Raw genomic sequence first — 19,164 nt, 5'->3', positions numbered from 1 at the left:
GACTCTAACCTGATTAGAATAGCTAGTTTTGAAGCAATGTTTTTTTTATATATATGTTTCATCACTTGGACTTGTTTATTGGACTTTAACAGGGAAATTCCTTCAAGTGGATTTGTGTACATTACCATGTAATAATTAATTTTGCAACTAACTAAATGATTAGGTTCCAGCCTTGGGTGACTGCCTGTGTGCAGTTTGCACGTTTTCCCCGTGTCTGCGTGCGTTTCCTCCAGGTGTTCTGATTTCCTCCAGAATCCAAAGGCGTGCAGGTCAGGTAAATTGGCCGTGCAAAAATTGTTCATAGTGTAGGGGAGGGGAATGGTCTGGATAGTTATTCTTCAAAGGATCAGTGTGGACTTGTTGGGCTGAAGTGCCTGTTTCCATACTGTAATGAATCTAATCAAGTCAAATAACAGAGTCTAAAATTGTGTATGGTGACCAAGCAGAAATGCTATAGCCCTAACGTATTTTGTTGATGTGTAAGATTATCAATTTTTTGATAATTGAAGCTAAAATGCAAATTACCTATAGTAAAATTATTGGTAATTTATGTCAACTTTAAATTTAATGTGAAGATTACTGGAAGACTGTTGAAAATGAGGCAGTTTTCTGAAGAAAGTTATCAGTGCACATTTGTGGCTTTGTATATATGTAAAGGACAGTCAGAAAATTGATCTTGAATGTAGTGCCTTTTGTTTTAAGAACCAGATTGTGAAAATCACCTTATTCTACTACTGCAGTGTAGTTGAACTAGGAGAGCAAGATAGGTATTAATGTTTTTGTGGTATAATATTTTGTAACTTGCTGCAATACACTGCCTCTTTGCTTTCTACTGATTCGAAGGTTCTGTTTCCGTGCTGTTTGCCTCTGACTATATCAATGATTCTGCATATCTGAAATTGGCCCCAGATCTAATTTTATTTTCTCTATATTGACTTATCTGGTCTAATTGTGCAGTCCTTTGTGGTAGATAGGAAAGTTTTATATTGAAGCGGTATCTGTTTCTTTGTTATCTACAGGAGTGCACATCCCTATTCCCTGAGGATAACAAGGGTTTGGTATATCGGATAAGACCCCTAAAGATGCTTTAATTGGCTATAATATAAGACCATAAGACATAGGAGTGGAAGTAAGGCCATTCAGCCCATCGAGTCCACTCTGCCATTCAATCATGGCTGGGCATTTCAACCCCACTTACCCGCATTCTCCCCGTAGCCCTTAATTCCTCTATCAATCTATCAATCTCTGCCTTGAAGACATTTAGCGTCCCAGCATCCATTGCACTCTGCGGCAATGAATTCCACAGGCCCACCACTCTCTGGCTGAAGAAATGTCTCCACATTTCTGTTCTGAATTGACCCTCTCTAATTCTAAGGCTGTGTCCACGGGTCCTAGTCTCCTCACCTAACGGAAACAATTTCCTAGCATCCACCCTTTCCAAGCCATGTATTATCTTGTACGTCTCTAAGTCTCCCCTTAATCTTCTAAACTCCAATGAATACAATCCCAGGATCCTCAGCCATTCCTCATATGTTAGACCTACCATTCCAGGGATCATCCGTGTGAATCTCTGCTGGACACGCTCCAGTGCCAGTATGTCCCTCCTGAGGTGTGGGGACCAAACCTGGACACAGTACTCCAAATGGGGCCTAACCAGAGCTTTATAAAGTCTCAGTAGCACAATGGTGCTTTTATCTCAAGAGGGTTGGAATATAAGTGACAACATTGCATTCGCTTTCTTAATCACAGACTCAACCTGCATGTTGACCTTTAGAGAATCCTCGACTAGCACTCCCAGATCCCTTTGTACTTTGGCTTTACGAATTTTCTCTCCGTTTAGAAAGTAGTCTGTGCTTTTATTCTTTTTGCCAAAGTGCAAGACCTCGCATTTGTTCACGTTGAATTCCATCAGCCATTTCCTGGACCACTCTCCCTAATGATGATTGAATGGCGGAGTGGACTCGATGGGCCGAATGGCCTTACTTCCACTCCTATGTCTTATGGTCTCCCAAACTGTCTAGATCCTTCTGCAGCCTCCCCACTTCCTCAGTACTACCTGCCTGTCCACCTAACTTCGTATCATCTGCAAACTTCGCTAGAATGCCCCCAGTCCCTTCATCCAGATCATTAACATATAATGCGAACAGCTGTGGCCCCAACACTGAACCCTGCGGGACACCGGTCGTCACCGGCTGCCATTCTGAAAAAGAACCTTTTATCCCAACTCTCTGCCTTCTGTCAGACAGCCGATCCTCAATCCATACCAGTAGCTCACCTCTAACACCATGGGCCCTCACCTTGCTCAGCAGCCTCCTGTGTGGCACCTTATCAAAGGCCTTTTGGAAGTCTAGATAGACCACATCCACTGAGTTTCCCTGGTCTAACCTACTTGTCACCTCTTCAAAGAATACCAGGTTTGTCAGGCATGACCTCCCCTTTACTAAATCCATGTTGACTTGTTCTAATCAGACTCTGCTCTTCTAAGAATTTTGAAACCTCATCCTTAATGATGGATTCTAGGATTTTACCAACAACTGAGGTTAGGCTAATTGGCCTATAATTTTCCATGTTTTGTCTTGTTCCTTTCTTGAACAATGGGGTTACAACAGCGATCTTCCAATCATTCGGGACTTTCCCTGACTCCAGTGACTCTTGAAAGATCTCAACCAACGCCTCCACTATTTCCTCAGTCACATCTCTCAGAACTCTAGAATGTATCCCATCAGGGCCAGGAGATTTATCAATTTTAAGACTTTTTAGCTTTTCTAGCACTATCTCATTTGTAATGGCAACCATACTCAACTCAGCCCCCTGACTCCCTTTAATTGTTGGGATATTACTCATGTCTTCCACTGTGAAAACTGACGCAAAGTACTTGTTAAGTTCTCCTGCTATTTCCTTATCTCCCATCACTAGGCTTCCAACATCAGTTTGAAGTGGCCCAATGTCTACTTTTGTCTGTCGTTTGTTTCTTATGTATTGAAAGAAACTTTTACTATCACTTCTAATATTACTGGCTAGCCTATCTTCATATTTGATCCTCTCCTTTCTTATTACTCTCTTTGTTATCCTCTGTTTGTTTTTGTAGCCTTCCCAATCTTCTGATTTCCCAGTGTTCTTGGCCACTTTATAGGATCTCTCTTTTTTTTCTTGAATACATTTCCTGACTTCCTTTGTCAGCCATGGCTGTCTAATCCCTCCCTGGATAATCTATCTTTTCTTGGGGATGAACCTCTGTACAGTGTCCTCAATTATACCCACAAACTCCTGCCATTTTTGCTCTACTGTCTTCCCCGCGAGCCTTTGTTTCCAGTCTATTTTTGTCAGTTCCGCTCTCATGCCCTCATAATTACCTTTATTTAACTGTAACACCATTACATCAGATTTTGCCTTCTCTCTTTCAAACTCCAGACTGAACTCTACCTTATTATGATCGCTGCTTCCTAAGGGTTCCCTTACTTTAAGATCTTTTATAAAGTCTGGTTCATTGCAAAGCACTAGGTCCAGAATAGCCTGCTCCCATGTGGGCTCCATGACAAGCTGTTCCAAAAAGCCATCCTGTAAGCATTCCATGAATTCCCTTTCTTTGGATCTACTGGCAACATTATTTACCCAGTGCACCTGCATATTGAAGTCATTGTTTCTTGAGGAATAAAATGTGAGAAGTACTGGAAGACATTACATATGTTCATTTGATTTTCATAAAACTCTGCTCTTTTTGACTTTCATAAGAAGGCCAAGCTGCAGGGATATGTTTGTTTAAAGACCTAATTTAAAAGTAAATTATGAGGCTGCACAAATGAATCTTTATTTATTTTGATATCTGTACTGATAGTAGCAGATAGGCATGCAGTTATATATTTAAACTGATCTGTTAAAAGCATAAACTGATTTCAGATTATATATTATCCCTTCAAGGAAACAAATCATATTTGAACATTGCAATGCGACTGTACTGATATAGTGGAAAAATTATGTTTAACGGCTTTTGTTTTAAGCAATTAAATTAAGCAGATTATTTTTTGTTTCCTGTTAAAATTAATTTGTGTTTTTGGTTACTTTTGTAACTGGTTGTTCTTGACTTTTAGAAAAAGTACATGATGTACTTAAGAATAAAATGCTTTGGCTTTATTTGCTTTAATGCAAGTTCATCTTTATTTCTATTTATTATATAATTGCTTATACAATTATTGCTGCAGGTTGGGTCTCCCATCATTGCTATCTTCAAATGGAACAAACAACAAGCCTTCTTATATGGCTTTAACATCTGCTGCCAGGAGGAAAAGGAGATCTGAAAGGTAAAAACAGGCACTTTGTTCGGAGTTTTCATGTTAGCTTGAACACACACTCCGGTATTTTTGAATTTGAGTAGACTGTAGGAAATTCTTGGCAATTGGCGTTCGCGTGAATATCTTGACTGTGCACAGATGATGAACTCCTTCCAAAGGATGAGTAAATCTGTACTTAAGGTAGGTAATCCAGTATCTCCCACAGTTTGATTTGTGCAATCTATGTTAAATTTTCCATTCTGTGCAAGGTCTAGAAATTTGTGCTCCGATTTAGATAGCGCTAGTAAAGTATTCATTGTGTTTTTAATAGATGTATAATGCAAAAATTGTGAGCATTGCTATAAATTGAACCTGATTGTGGACAAGAAGAAGGTATTTTGTACTGCATCTCAAAAGATATTACTTGCTACTAAGGAGAGAACAGTTTTGGAATATACTGATTTTTCACCAATATGCTTGTTGCTATGTTCAGAACCTTCCTAGTAACCTGGTTGTCATTTAGAAAACCTATGGAAAAGAAAATGCATTAGGTTGCCACAGAGAGTAGAATAATTATTCATTTCATTAGGTTTTCTTGGCTGTTATGTGTATACCAGATTGTTTATCTAAACTGTGTCCACTGCAATTCTGACATATGCAAGATTCTGACCAGCTTCCTCTGCTGCATAGGCACTAATAGCAATGAAGAATTTATTTTGGTTCTGTTCGCCGAGCTGGGAATTTGTGTTGCAGATGTTTCTTCCCCTGTCTAGGTGACATCCTCAGTGCTTGGGAGCCTCCTGTGAAGCGTTTCTGTAATCTTTCCTCCGCCATTTGTAGTGGTTTGAATCTGCTGCTTCCGGTTGTCAGTTCCAACTGTCCGTTTCAGTGGTCAGTATATTGGGTCCAGGTCGATGTGCTTATTGATTGAATCTGTGGATGAGTGCCATGCCTCTAGGAATTCCTGGCTGTTCTCTGTTTGGCTTGTCCTATAATAGTAGTGTTGTCCCAGTCGAATTCATATTGCTTGTCATCTGCGTGTGTGGCTACTAAAGATAGCTGGTCGTTTCGTGGCTAGTTGGTGTTCATGGATGCGGATCATTAGCTGTCTTCCTGTATGTCCTATGTAGTGTTTTGTGCAGTCCTTGCATGGGATTTTGTACACTACATTGGTTTTGCATGTGCTGGGTATCGGGTCCTTTGTTCTGGTGAGTTGTTGTCTGAGAGTGGCTGTTGGTTTGTGTGCTGTTATGAGTCCTAGTGGTTGCAGTAGTCTAGCTGTCAGTTCGGAAATGCTCTTGATGTACGGCCAGACTACTGCGAACACTAGGACTCATAACAGCACACAGATCAACAGCCACTCTCAGACAACAACTCACCAGAACGAAGGACCCGATACCTAGCATGAGCAAAACCAATGTAGTGTACAAAATCCCATGCAAGGACTGCACAAAACACTACATCGGGCAAACAGGAAGACAGCTAACGATCCGCATCCATGAACACCAACGAGCCACGAAACAACACGACCAGCTATCCTTAGTAGCCACACACGCAGATGACAAGCAACATGAATTCGACTGGGACAACACTACTATTATAGGACAAACCAAACAAAGAACAGCTAGGGAATTCCTAGAGGCATAGCACTCATCCACAGATTCAATCAATAAGCACATCGACCTGGACCCAATATACCGACCACTGCAGCGGACAGCTGGAACTGACAACCGGAAGCGGCAGATTCAAACCACTACAAATGGCGGAGGAAAGATCACAGAAGCACTTCACAGGAGGCTCCCAAGCACTGAGGATGTCACCTAGACAGGGTACGAAACGTCTGCAACACAAATTCCCAGCTCGGCAAACAGAACCACAACAACGAGCTCCCGAGCTACAAATCTTCTATCAAACTTTGAATGAAGAATTTACTTTGTTACATGATGTAGGTCTATGGGAACACTGCACTGATCCCCAAATTTCCAAACTGTTTCAATTTCTTAGTACTCCAGAAAAGGCAACTGGAGAATCTCTCCTTTTTGAAGATCCTCTCCAGAGGACACACTCAAAACATTTTAGATGAGGACAGTATCTATCCCAAAGACACAAGCCCAATTTTTGGCTTTGCCTGGAACAAATAAATATGCATCTTGTAAATTAAAGATAATATAAAAGTCTTTACTCTACCCATCAAGATAAACTGTGCAGTTAAGATTGTATGGAAATTATCTACATCAAACGAAAGCTATGTTTCAACTTGCAGCATTCACCAAACCTCTTGGTTGATGTCAGCTGAAGATGATCAATACTTCATCACGGCTTTGATATGCTCCATGCTAGCCTATAAAGACAACTCCTCAGAGATTTACCCTTACTTTTCTTTTACTTCCTTATTCCATATGGAAGTTGAGTTTGAATGAAAAATAGTAAATTACTTGCTAGGGTTGATCATCTCATTATTTAATAGTTTTTCATTTTCATGCACAAGTGTCCCCCAATACCCATCATATCCCCTTTTTTTTAAATCAGTTACAACTTGAAATTACTTCATATTTCACTTTTTGGCTACTGTGAAAATATTTCTATTTATCTCTTATTACTCATGCTGTTATTTTTATGGAAATGTGATTTCCCCCAAACCTGCCTGGTCATTCAGTAGGTTCATCGACATCAATTCCACTTTCTCTGCAATGACAAAATCCAGGCCAATATTGGCTATTTGTTGGAGTTGCTCTGAACGGTTTTCAGAAAATGCTAGAAAATAAAGGGTTTAAGAAAATGAAAACTATGAGAAGAGAGAAAACCTGGAAGGTCATTTGAAAAGCTGAAACAGGAAATTTACTAAGAAGAAAGCATACAGTGTAATGTAAGTTTGAAAATCCCTAGAAGTCATTGAAAATTCATTGTTAAGCAACAGATATTAGGAGCTATGTGACATTCGTGTGAAGCTTGCAGCAGTGCTGATTGTGAGTGAAGTGTAGCTATGAATGTTGGGTATGGCTCACCTTTGACAGAGGATTAGTGATGGAGATGTCTTCCATTAGGTCAGGCAGCATCCGAGGAGCAGGAAATTCGACATTTCTGGCAGGAGCCCTTCATCAGGAATCCTGATGATGCCTGACCTGCTATGCTTTTTCCATAATCTCCAGCATCTGCAGTCCTCACTTTCGCCTGTGGCTTACATTGAGACCAGTAATATAATTGGTGGGATACGGCATTTGGACATATTTTCTGACAATGGCCACCCTTTTTAGACCATTGAACTTTTTGAGACATTGTATCCAGGATACTTGAGGTTAGACTCAAGTGCCAAATCTCTGGTCCCACTATTGCTGCCAGGTTTATAATCTCCCTCCATGTGCATCTCCTTTCAAATAGGAAAAGCTGCCATTAAAGTATGTTTGCATCCAACCTCGTCTCTCACTATCTTTAACACTGTAAAGACAATATCATTGTATTTTTGGAATTTTTGATTGTGGTCAAAAATGGAAAAGCTTTAAAGACCAAGCACTCTGGAAGAAATTACTGCACTTCTCAACACAACTTTCTGAAATTCATTGTGTGGTATTTATGCTTCATTTTCAAACATTATGGGGTAAGATGATTATGGACATTTCGACACCAGGGTATGTATGCAGCATGAGATTTGGCTAGCAACAGGAATTTGATTTTGGTTTGTGCATTTCTGATCAATTGTGTATGCTATCGGTCAGCAGCCTGACGATAACGCTCTGATTAGTTCCTGACAGCTGAACAACTTGTGAATATGAGCAACACAGGGAGAAGCCTTTGGACTATCGAAGGGCAGAATGAGTGTCTCCTTCTGCAATAAAAATACTTGAAGCCTGATGAAAGCCAATTATTTCCTCCCAATGAATGCTGTATGCTGTTGCCCTTTAACCAATAACTGAGAAACTTTGTAGCTAGTGTACCAACCACTCTAAGCCTCCTGCAAAAAGCCTGGAGAAGGGAAATTGAAGAACGAAAAGTCCTGACAGGCAAAAGAACTATCTCAATGAACCTTATAGATGAGCACTATTGATTGTGTTTACTTGTATTTTTCCTTCCGACAATAAAACTATTTTTTTCTCTGTCAATTCCGTTGTGTGTGTCTGTCAGGGTTTTAAAAAAGATTAGTATCTTAATTAGTAGAGCCCTATGTTAATAGTTCAAAACTGTTTCCATTTGATTAGAATTTATTTGTAACAGTTAGTAGTTTTTTGGTAAATGTAGGAACCTGGTTAGTGTTTTCTGTTAACTTGATTCTATCAGGTAGGCAAATCAACAATTTTACGTTCTTTGATTAAGTCATTACCTTTTGTAGTTTGTAATGCAGTAGGATTTGAAACTGAGTGCACTTTGCAATTGTTGCCATCAATTGGCAGTCATCTAAGTGAACAGACAGCACAAGGTTTTAGTGCTGATAACTTTGGGATCAATGGGTACTTAATAGCCACTCATTGCCAAGCTAGTTTTTGGGGCCCTATACAAGTTTGCATCCTAAGTGTTTTAAGTTAATGAACTGGGTTATAGTTAAAACAAAATGTTTCATGTGCCCAATTGTAATGTTGCAAATCAAAATAACTAAGCTTTGACCTCATTTCAATTGTAATTGAATTCAGATTGTAATTCAATCTGTAATTGAAATGAGGTCAAAGTTTAGTTATTTTGATTTTGATTTGTGTTTTTCTTGTATGGGTTTCTTTACGGAGTTGTGCATTAAAATATTACAAATCTTCTCTTCATTTAGTTTCACGGGTAAGGAAGAGGACAATGTGGAACCTCTTGCAAAAAAGCATTTACGTCAGGATTTGCTACCTTATATGGGCAATAAACCTACACGATTGCTATTACCAGGTATGTAGTAACGCAATTTTTTGTTTCATTTATTCATTTTTAGGATGTGGCATAGTTGGGTAGACCAGGATATATTGCTAATTGCCTGTAAGAAGGTAGTGGTGAGTTACCTTCTCGAAAAGCTGCAATCCTTAGGATGTAGGAAGACGTATGGTGCTATAAGTCAAGATGTTCCAGTATTCCAGCGCTGTGACAGTGATGAAATAGGAATATTGTCCCAAGTCAGGATACTGATGTCTTGGAAGTGAGCCTGTAGGTGGCAGTGTTCCCATACATCTGCTGCCCTTATCCCTTTTTGGTGGTAGAGGTCACAGGTGTGAAGGGTGTTGTCTAAGGAGTCTTGGTGAGTTACTGCAGTGCATCTTGCAGATGGTACGCACTATTACCATTGTGTATCAGTGGTAGAGAGAGCAAATATTTAAGGCACCAAATAGGGTTTCAATCAAGCAGGTTGCTTTGTCCTAGATGGTATCAGTCTTCAGAAAAGTAAAATTGATTATAAGAATAAATTGGCTCAGAATATAACAAGAGATAGCAAACATTTTTATAAATATATTAAACAAAGAGTGGCTAAAATAAAGATTGGTCCTTTAGACGATGACAAGGGGGATTTAGTCATGGAAATGGTCAAGGCATTGGACAGGTATTTTGTGTCTGTCTTCAAAATGGAAGACATGAATAACATTGTAGTAATTGACAAAGTGATGAATGTAGGTGAGGACCTGAAAACAATCATTATCACAAAAGAGGTAGTGTTAGGCAGGCTAATGGAGCTAAGGGTAAACAAGTCTCCTGGCCCTGATGGAATGAATCCCAGGTACTAAAATAGATGACTGGAGAAATCGCAAATGCGCTTGTACTTTTCCAAAGTTCACTGGGCTCTGGTGCAGTTCCAGCAGACTGGAACACAACAAATGTAATGCCACTGCTCTTTTTTTAAAAAAAAAAGAGGTAGGCAAAAGATGGTGAATTATAGACCAGTTAGCTTAAATTCTGTAGTGGGGGAAAGTGCTTGAGTCTATTATCAAGGAAGAAATAGCAAGGCATCTAGTTAGAAATTGTTCCCTTTGGCAGGTGCACCATGGGTTCATGAAGGGCAGGTTATGTTTAACCAATCTTTTGGAATTCTATGAAGACATTACAGGCACAGTGGACAACAGGGACCCAGTAGATGTGAATGTATCTAGATTTACAAAAGGCATTTGACCAGGTGCTGCACAAAAGGCTCCTGTATTAGATAAAATGCAAAACGTCAACTAACAGGAAGCTAAGAGTAGAGATAAATGAGTGCTTTTCTGGTTGGCAGTCAGTGATTGCCTTGGATCAGTTTGGGGACTGCATAGATTACATAATAATTTGGAGTTTGGGACTGCATCTAGTGTGTCAAAGTTTGCAGATGACTCTAAGATAAATTATAGAGCAAAGTGTTCAGAGAACTGTGAAACTTTGCAAAGTTTGAGTGAGTGAGCAATGGTCTGGCAGCTGGAATACAATGTTAATGAATGTGAAGCCATCCATTTTGGTAGGAATAACAATAAAAAGGACTATTACTTGTAAGGAATTGCAGCACGCTGCTGTGTATTGGGACCTGGGTGTCCTCGACCGTGCATCACAGAAGGTTGGTCTGCAGGCACAACAGATAATTAAGAAGACAAATGGAATTTTGTCCTTTTGTAGCTAAAGGGGTTGGATTTAAAAGGAGGGAGGTTATGTTGCAGCTGGTGAGGCCATACCTGGAGTACTGCATGCAGTTTGGTCTCCTTATTTGAGAAAAGATTTACTGGCACTAGGGGGAGTGCAGAGGAGGTTCACTAGGTGGATTCTGGAGTTGTCGGGGGTTGGCTTAAGAGGAGACACTGAGTAGACTGGGATTATATTCATTGGAATATAGAAGAGTGAGGAGGGAATCTTATAGAAACATATAAAGTTATGAAGGGAATAGACAGGATAGAAGTAGAGAGAATGTTTCCATTGGTGGGTGAAGCTAGGATAAAAGGGCATAACCTCAAAATTAGGGACAGTAGATTTAGACTGAATTGAGAACTTCTTCACCCAGAGGGTTGTGAATCTATGGAATTCCTTACCCAGTGAAGTAATTTAGGCTTCCTCGGTAAATGTTTTTAAAGCTAAGAGAGATTATCTTTTGAACAGTAAAGGCATTAAGGATTATGGTGAGAGGGCAAGTAAGTGGAGTTGAGGCCACTAAGATCAGCCATAATCTTATTGAATGGCAGGGAAGACTCAAAGGGCCGACTCCAGCTCCTAGTTCTTATGAGTGCTGTTGGATCTGTGATCAACCAGGCAACTGGTGAATATTCCAGCATAATTATGATTTGTGTTGTGGTTACTGGACAGGCTTTGGGGAGTGAGGAGGTGAGTTATTTGCTGCAGTGTCCCAAGCTTGTGACTTCCGTTTTATGTTTTTTATATAATTAAAGCCAGACACTGCTGCCTTTAAAAGTGAACATTCAATGTATAAAATTACAAACTTGTAACCTTTTACCCAGATTTTTCTTCCTCTGTACCAGACAGAAACATGAGGAGTGTGACAATACTATGTCTTTAAGAGATATATTTTGTCCTTTTTATTCCGAAGAAAAGCTGAGACAGAGGTGTCAAGTAGTCTATTGAAAGCCAATTAAGCTTGAGGCTCTGGGTTTTTATTTTAAAGTTGGGAAAATAGAAGCAGCCTGAATGAGTGGGGTGAAGCTCACACAGAACCAGGAGTTTTAGTTTTTAGCTTTCTGCTGTTGCTGGGATCTTGAAGCTGGATGTGGAAGCTCTTTTTACTCCCTGCTGCAGCTAAAAACTGGGGTTCTCTTCCTGCTGCTAGAATTGCATATAAGGCTGTCTATTTTACTGAATTTGCCTTATGGGATGTTACCAAGTTGAACAGTCAGTTAGTAGTAGTAAATATTTTTACTGTTACATTAAGCATTTCAATAGAGTTACAGTTAAGGCTTTTTTTTATTTTGGTATTTAACTGTACTGTAAAAATAGTGTTTTGTTTAAAGTCAAGTAATTTGCTGATCAAATTACATCTGGAATGCACTTACATTTAAAATAAGAAAAGGTTAGGGTCTAGATTATCATCTCAATATGTTTTGAGGGGTTTGGTCTGGTCCATAACAGGAGCTCCAAGATTTCTGTTGCTTTAAAGGCATTTTCTGTTGTAAAGCTATTCATAAGACAGAGACTTGAGTTGCTGCCACGGCTTGTGGGTGATTTCAATATTCAGAAATAAAAAATTTTATTTTGCCTTGCATTGCTTTGAAAATTACTGAAATCAGCAGTGCTTTTAGCTTTCAATTTTCCAGTCTAACTCATTTGTATAATTCTTCAGATCTCCATGGACAAATTCTGATGGGTCTGGGAATTATACCATTAGTTAGGGAGGAAATTAATATGCATGTCAAATTTGCAAGATGGGACATTAACATTTATGGGCATAAATTCACAAAAAGAGGGACAAAAGCTTAGCAAGTCACTGATCAACACTAAAATGCAAATTTGCCAAGAATGAATGGACAAGTAGTAATAAGTGGCAAGCCTAGATGATATGAAGTTTAGCTCTAAGAACAGGCATTAGTGTGCAGCACTTCGAGAGGAAATTAAAGGTGAGTTGATTGTCAGACAATAGTTGATTGTTTGAATCCCTGCGCGTGTGCAGTCTCTTTCTGCATCATAGCTGCCGTTATGCTTAGCAGCTCACCCTGTACACATGCTAACCCTGAGAAAGTAGATTACTATAGTGATTCCTGAGAGGCCCACAGATTCTCTTGCGGCATTATGGCAGGTACTTCCAAACAGGAAGTGCTTTAGACCAGAGTATACAAAGCCAACTCCAGTCCTATTCGTGACAGAGGATAGGGCCTTAAATGAGACACAATCTGACCAACTGATTTCCACATGAATTCAGTATTGTCTATAAGTTTCTATTCAAGCCATGTACTGTCCTGTCTTAGAACAGACAATGGGACAAAATCCTGAAACTCCCGTCCTAACGGCCCTGTGGATGCATCCACACCGTTGGATTACAGCATTTCAAGAAGGCAGCTCATCACAACCTTCTCGAAAGCAACTAGGAATAAGCAAAACAGTGCTGGTCTCACCAGTAACAACTGCATCTTGTGAAAGAAAGAGTGGGGTACACTCTGCTGTACCCCAAATTGATAAATCATATCTTCTGAAATATTATTTACATTTATTATATTTATATCTGTTCTTTTCTTAACATGACCACAGAACCATAAATCTTTGCTCAGATCACTTTTCCATCTGAGGATGATTGCATGATGCTAGATCGGCCTTTTTTAAAAAAAAACCTTTTTGAGTTAATGACTAATATAGTTTGAAAGGAAGGGATACGTTACTCACAAAAAATATCTTGTTATTTATAACAGCTGATCAGAACTACCAATTCTGGTACGTGGTCTTCCTTTTAAATTTATAGAAAATTCTGCTATGCCCATACAAATTGCCTATTTCGTTTATCGCTTTGCTATGTTTCTTGGGTTCTATCAGAGGTAGCCTTAATTATGATGTTTATTTTAAATTTGGATATTTGGGAGTAGAAGTTCATTTTAGGCATTGGGAGCAGATTGGTTACCCATGTGTAGCAACTGCTAGATTGGAATAGAACTAAATAACATGCTACACGTAACAGGCGCCTATAACATTACTGGCGATATTACACCATTGCCCAACACTTATTTCTACCCCTTATTCTTCTGATTTTTAAAGTGAAACGGAATGTGAAATGTATTTACTAATACTAATTTCACAATCTTATGTTTACAGGAAGATCACAGAGCCGTAGAGAGGCCAAAAAGAAACACTTTTTAAGAGGAGACTCCACTTACAAAGGTCTGTCAAGTAATAAGGGCAAAGGAAGACCTTTGAAATCTACGCAGCTTATCTAAGTACCTGCAGATTACAAAAATGGCATTCAGGCACTTGATAAAACAAACCTTGGATATTGCTGAAAAGAGACTTGTTGCCTAAGCTTTGCATCTTATCCTCAATGGGGGGACAAATGCAGGATTGCCAAATTTTAGATGATCGCCACAACTTGTACTCCAGGAGAAAAAGGTTGCTGATTGAACTTCAAATTGACTGTGATTAGCTGAACAGTTTCCAGTGAGAAATAGCAGGGAGCAAATGTCTCTCCATGCTTCTGCATAATTTAGGAAATACCCAAGGAATTTAGCATTCTTGCCTTCATCCTGAAGTAAAACTTCAATACTATGTTTCTCATCTCAGCAATAGATTGTCTACCATGGCTAAACTTTTAAAACCAACATAGTAATTATATTTTCAGACTGAATGATGTGGAATGGGCCTTATTCTTGATCTTTGGAAAACCTGGTGCTGGAATTCCGCTCCTTTTAAAAGCCACCTTAGTTCACTTCACTTCAAAACTTGTGATCAGTCAAGCAACCGTCATTTGAAGTAGTTCTACTCCGTCATCTGTGTTCATAGAGAAGAAATTGTTTCATGTAAAACAGTGATACGTTTCCAATCAATAAAAGACTTCTATCATACCTTTGAAATACATAAGCCCTTAACATGTTCCTCAAGTATACTCTTTCTCATTTGGTCAACAGAATATTTAAATTTATCTATCCTTATTTTAATAAGCCTTACACAAAGGGTGCACTTTTTAATCAAACTTTTGTCTTTATCTTAATTTTGTTGCTCCTGTCATAATTTTACCTCGCATGAGCAACATCCAGAAGTAAACTGTGGTATTGTTAGGTTTAGAAGTGTTGCTAAATTGAGGATATACTTGTTCTATTATTATTTTGGCGCTGGAAGCACCTAATGTTGAATAACATAACTCTAAACCTTGTGGCTTAGTTTGGTATGTGATTGGCTCTGAGGTATCATTTGCACTATTTAATTGAATTAAAGCATAAAGTTAAAATGGAATAAAACATTCAATTATTTGATCTATTCAGTAAATATCTAAGTATCTGGTCATAGCTAATGTCCCCTACACACATCTGTGCTGTCTGTAGCTCTCCACTAATTTATACCCCCCTCAGTTTGTCAATATCACTGCTTTCAGGCAAGTCTTACTATCCACTCTCTAACTGCTTGTCTTTTACTTGATACTTCCCTCACCTTTAATTGTCTTGTCATTTTGCTCTGTCTTATGCACACCTATACTGACCAATGTAAGACCCTGGTGTGAGGATTTTTTTTATGATTCATTCTTGAAATTTGAGAAACTGCACAAAAGGTACGTTCCATAAATAGGATTTTGTTGTATCTTTGAGAAAGATTCTAAACCACTGCTGCCATAATCTGAAGTTAGTTATTTTAAACAGTCCAACCAGTAATGTTACATGAGCAATACATACTAACAACCACCAACAGACAGTCCAAGATGACTAGCTAAATCATCCTGTTATAGCTGCAAAAATAATTATTCTTCTTGCAACATCCATTATACTCTTTATCATGGAATGGACTTGGGTTATTTTGACACAGCCTTTGTCTTACAAAAGTCATCTTAATTCAAAATATCCAAATGAGACATTGAGTTCCTTATTGGAACCAAAGAGAGAATCCCTGCCCTGACGTAATCTCCCTTTTGCATGTTTCTGCGATCATGATAAATCTGGGTTCTCCTGATCTCATTTTGTACCATCTTCCATTACTAATTTTTATTATTCCGTTAAAGCATCCCCATTTTTGCCTTAAAGCAGACTTCCAGACAAGAGTTTCTTTGTTCATTTCATTATGTCATCCGCTATTCTCATCTGGAGCTGTTTGTCATGTTTATTTAGTCCAGCCATTCTTATCTCTCGTCAAACTATTGAAATATGTTTGTTCACCAAGGCCTCCATATTGTATTTCAGCAACCCTTTCTTAATTAGACTTGGTTTAACTGAAATACTTATTACAGCTTAGAAGTGTGATTGCTGTGTTTAGCTCTCTCTTTTAATGATGATGAGCTTCAGGCTAAACATTCCATGGCCTTGAAAGTGTCATTTCCTGTCTCAAGATAGTAGTTCTTTAATGAAATGTGAAATTTTAGCAGATTACTTAAAAATTTCATGGTCTCCCAAAGCATGCTGGTAAATTTTGTTGAACTTCGAGTTTTGGGGCAAATTAGAACAATCTGTACAGCGAATTAATTAACAGAAGATTATTAAAGGTAGTGTAATGAACGTATTCTACTTCCAAAGAGTGTTTGATAAAGAGACATGTAACAGGCTTTTCAGCAAAATTGATATCCACAGAATAAAAGGAACAGTGATGGCATGGAAAACAAAAAGTAATGCTGAACAGTTGCTAGACTGTAGGTAAGTACTGAGATGAGAACTTTCTTCACACAAACAGTGATCAGTCTATGGAATTCTGTCACAGAAAGGAATTGAGGCCTAAATATTGAATGTTTTCAAGATGGAGATGAATATAATTATTTGAATATAGTTATTATGGTATGGGTCAAAAGCAAGAGCATGGTACTGTGCTGGGTGATCAGCTATGATTATATTGATGGCAGAACAAGCTTGAAGGGCTGAATGACCTATTGCTGTTTCTATTTTCTATTGATGGAATTCACCAATGATAGGTATGCTTGAGAAAATGGCTTATAAAGTATACAGGATCCTGGACTTTGGAAGTAAGGGCATAGAGTACAACAGTTAGAAGCTGATGAGTTGATGTAAAAGACTTGTTGGGCTTCATCTAGAATATTGGGCACCATTGTTTAGAAAGGATATGACAGCAGTGACACAGTACAACAAAGATTTATGAGAATAGCTATGGGAGCGAGACCTCTAAATAATGAAAAATGATTTGCAAGGCTGAAGATCCTTTCTTTAAAGGATAGAAGATTGAGGGGAGATTAACATCGATGTTTAAAACAATGAGGGTCTAAACAGAATAGATAGATAAATTGCTCCTTTAGTTGGAAGGTTTGAGAACCAGAAGACACTAATTTAAAATGACTGGCAAAAGAATCAATCACAACATGAGAATAAACCAATTTTTAATATGGTGGAGGACATTGGTTAGACCGCATTCAGAAAAGATTTACAAGCATGCTGCCAAAATTGGAAAGTTTGAGCTATGGGGAAAGATTGAATAGGCTGGGGCTTTTATCCCTGGAGCAACATAGGCTGAGAGGTGTTCTTATCAAGGTTTACAAAATTGAGGGGCATGGATTGGATGAATAGGTCAAGTCTTTTTCGCAGGGTAGGGGGCAGTCCAAAGCTGGAGGGCATAAGTTTAAGGTGAGAGGGGAAAGCTTTAAAAGAAACCTAGAGGCAGTGTTTTCACGCAGAGGGTGTTGTGTGTACGGAACAAGCTGCCAGAGGAAGTGGTGGAACCAGGTATCATTGCAACATTTAAGAGTTAAAAATCTCACAACACCAGGTGTAGTCCAACAGGTTTAATTGGAAGCACACTAGCTTTTGGATCGATGCTCTGAAAGCTAGTGTGCTTCCAATTAAACCTGTAGGACTAAACCTGGTGTTGTGATTTTTAACTATGTACACCCCAGTCCAACACCGGTATCTCCAAATCATAACATTTAAGAGGCATCTGGATGGGTACGTGAAAAGGAAGAGATTAGAGGGATATGGGTCAAATGCAGTGCAAGTTGGTCTAGTTTGATTTGGGAACATGGTTGGCTTGGGCTGGTTGGACAGAAAGGTCTGTTTCCATTCCGTATGACTGACTGTCAGCACAGGCAAACAAAACTATGAATAATCAACATATGACTGCTAGCTGAAAGTCTGAACCCTTTTTTAAAACCCCTACACACATATTGACAGACATACAAGCAAACAAACATTGACGTTATGACTAAAGAAAGTACTGGGAAGTGATTCAGTAGCATGGGGAAATGATTCAATGGCACAAGTCAACAGGATTCGATGAGGCATCCCTTTGTTTTTCAAATCCTTCAAATGTCCAAGTTGTTGCTGCTTTATTTCCAAATTCTTTATTGCAGACGTTTTGCAGTAAATGTTCAGTCTTTCAGTCACAGGTTAAAGGTAACAGTTTATAGCTGATCAGAGAATAGATAGTTATTTTCCAAGTTTCGATCTCTTCACTGTAAAGAGAGAAACAAACAGATATGGAATGTGAAAGAGAGAACTTAAAAAAGGAAATTAGGAAAAGGAGGCATGAAAGAATAACTAGGGATTGAGTAGGGCCCATGCATGACTGCAATAGTAATTTGTCCCATAACATTCAAGACTGTGGGCCAACTGCTTCAAAGTGGGACCTGGGTAGATTTTGAATAGTTTTCTATTGGTGCAGAGTCAATGGGCCAAAAGGCCTCTTCTGTGTAGGATTTTATTTGGTCCTCTTTGTTTGAATCAAAAAAATTACCTTTGTCACAAACAGTGACATTACAGGCACTGCAATTGTATGGATGCTGTTAGTGCACCCTTTACAGCTGCAGTAGTGGCAAAGGTATCTCAATAATGAAGACCATGGAGTTATCATCCTGTATCTCCAGTCTCATGGCAACGTAGTTGATTCTCAACTCCCCGAATGAAGTGATTCATTGTGGCTCAGTGGTTAGCGCTGCTGTCTCACAGCACCGGGGACCCATTTTCAATTCCACCCTTGGGTGACTGAGTGCAGTTTGTGAATTCTTAGTTTCTGCTGGGTACTCCGGTTTCATTCCACAGTCCAAAGCTGCGAAGGTTAAGTTGCTTGGCTGTGCTAAATTGCCTGTAGTGTCCACAGATAAGTCTGCTAGATATATTAGCCCTGGTAAATATGGGGATAGTGTAGGGGTCTGGGTGGGATGTTCTTCAGAGGGTTGGTTTTAGACTCTGGCTGAATGACCTCTTTCCATGCTGTAGGGATTCTATGATCTAGTAACCCACTAAGTTCAAGGGCAATTTTGGGTGGACAACAACTGTTGATCTTGCCAGAGATGTCACAATCTATCTGATAAACCAATTTAACAATTCTTTCTTGTCCATATCAGATATGATTGTTCATGGAGTTGTGATGCCCCACAAACTACACAACCAATTATCTCTGGTAGTCATTTGAAATAAGG

General features: G+C 39.0%; 1 protein-coding gene across 3 annotated transcripts in view; it reads left to right on the top strand.

Annotated features, from left to right (window-relative positions):
• The window catches only part of kif18a (kinesin family member 18A), a 103,049-nt gene extending 88,381 nt beyond the window's left edge, over positions 1–14,668 (top strand). For all 3 annotated transcript variants that reach the window (XM_072592715.1, XM_072592716.1, XM_072592717.1), the window contains exons 16-18: positions 4,200–4,298; positions 9,019–9,125; positions 13,926–14,668. In XM_072592715.1, coding sequence (XP_072448816.1) covers positions 4,200–4,298; positions 9,019–9,125; positions 13,926–14,047 — 328 coding nt within the window. In that variant the 3' untranslated portion in view covers positions 14,048–14,668. The remainder of the gene's footprint in view (positions 1–4,199; positions 4,299–9,018; positions 9,126–13,925) is intronic.
• The last annotated feature ends 4,496 nt before the right edge of the window (positions 14,669–19,164 follow it).

This window comes from Chiloscyllium punctatum, chromosome 22, assembly GCF_047496795.1.
Source record: "Chiloscyllium punctatum isolate Juve2018m chromosome 22, sChiPun1.3, whole genome shotgun sequence".
Classification (NCBI taxonomy): Eukaryota; Metazoa; Chordata; class Chondrichthyes; order Orectolobiformes; family Hemiscylliidae; genus Chiloscyllium; species Chiloscyllium punctatum.
The sequence above is the reverse complement of the archived record's forward strand: the minus strand, read 5'-3'. Positions and strand labels throughout refer to the sequence as shown.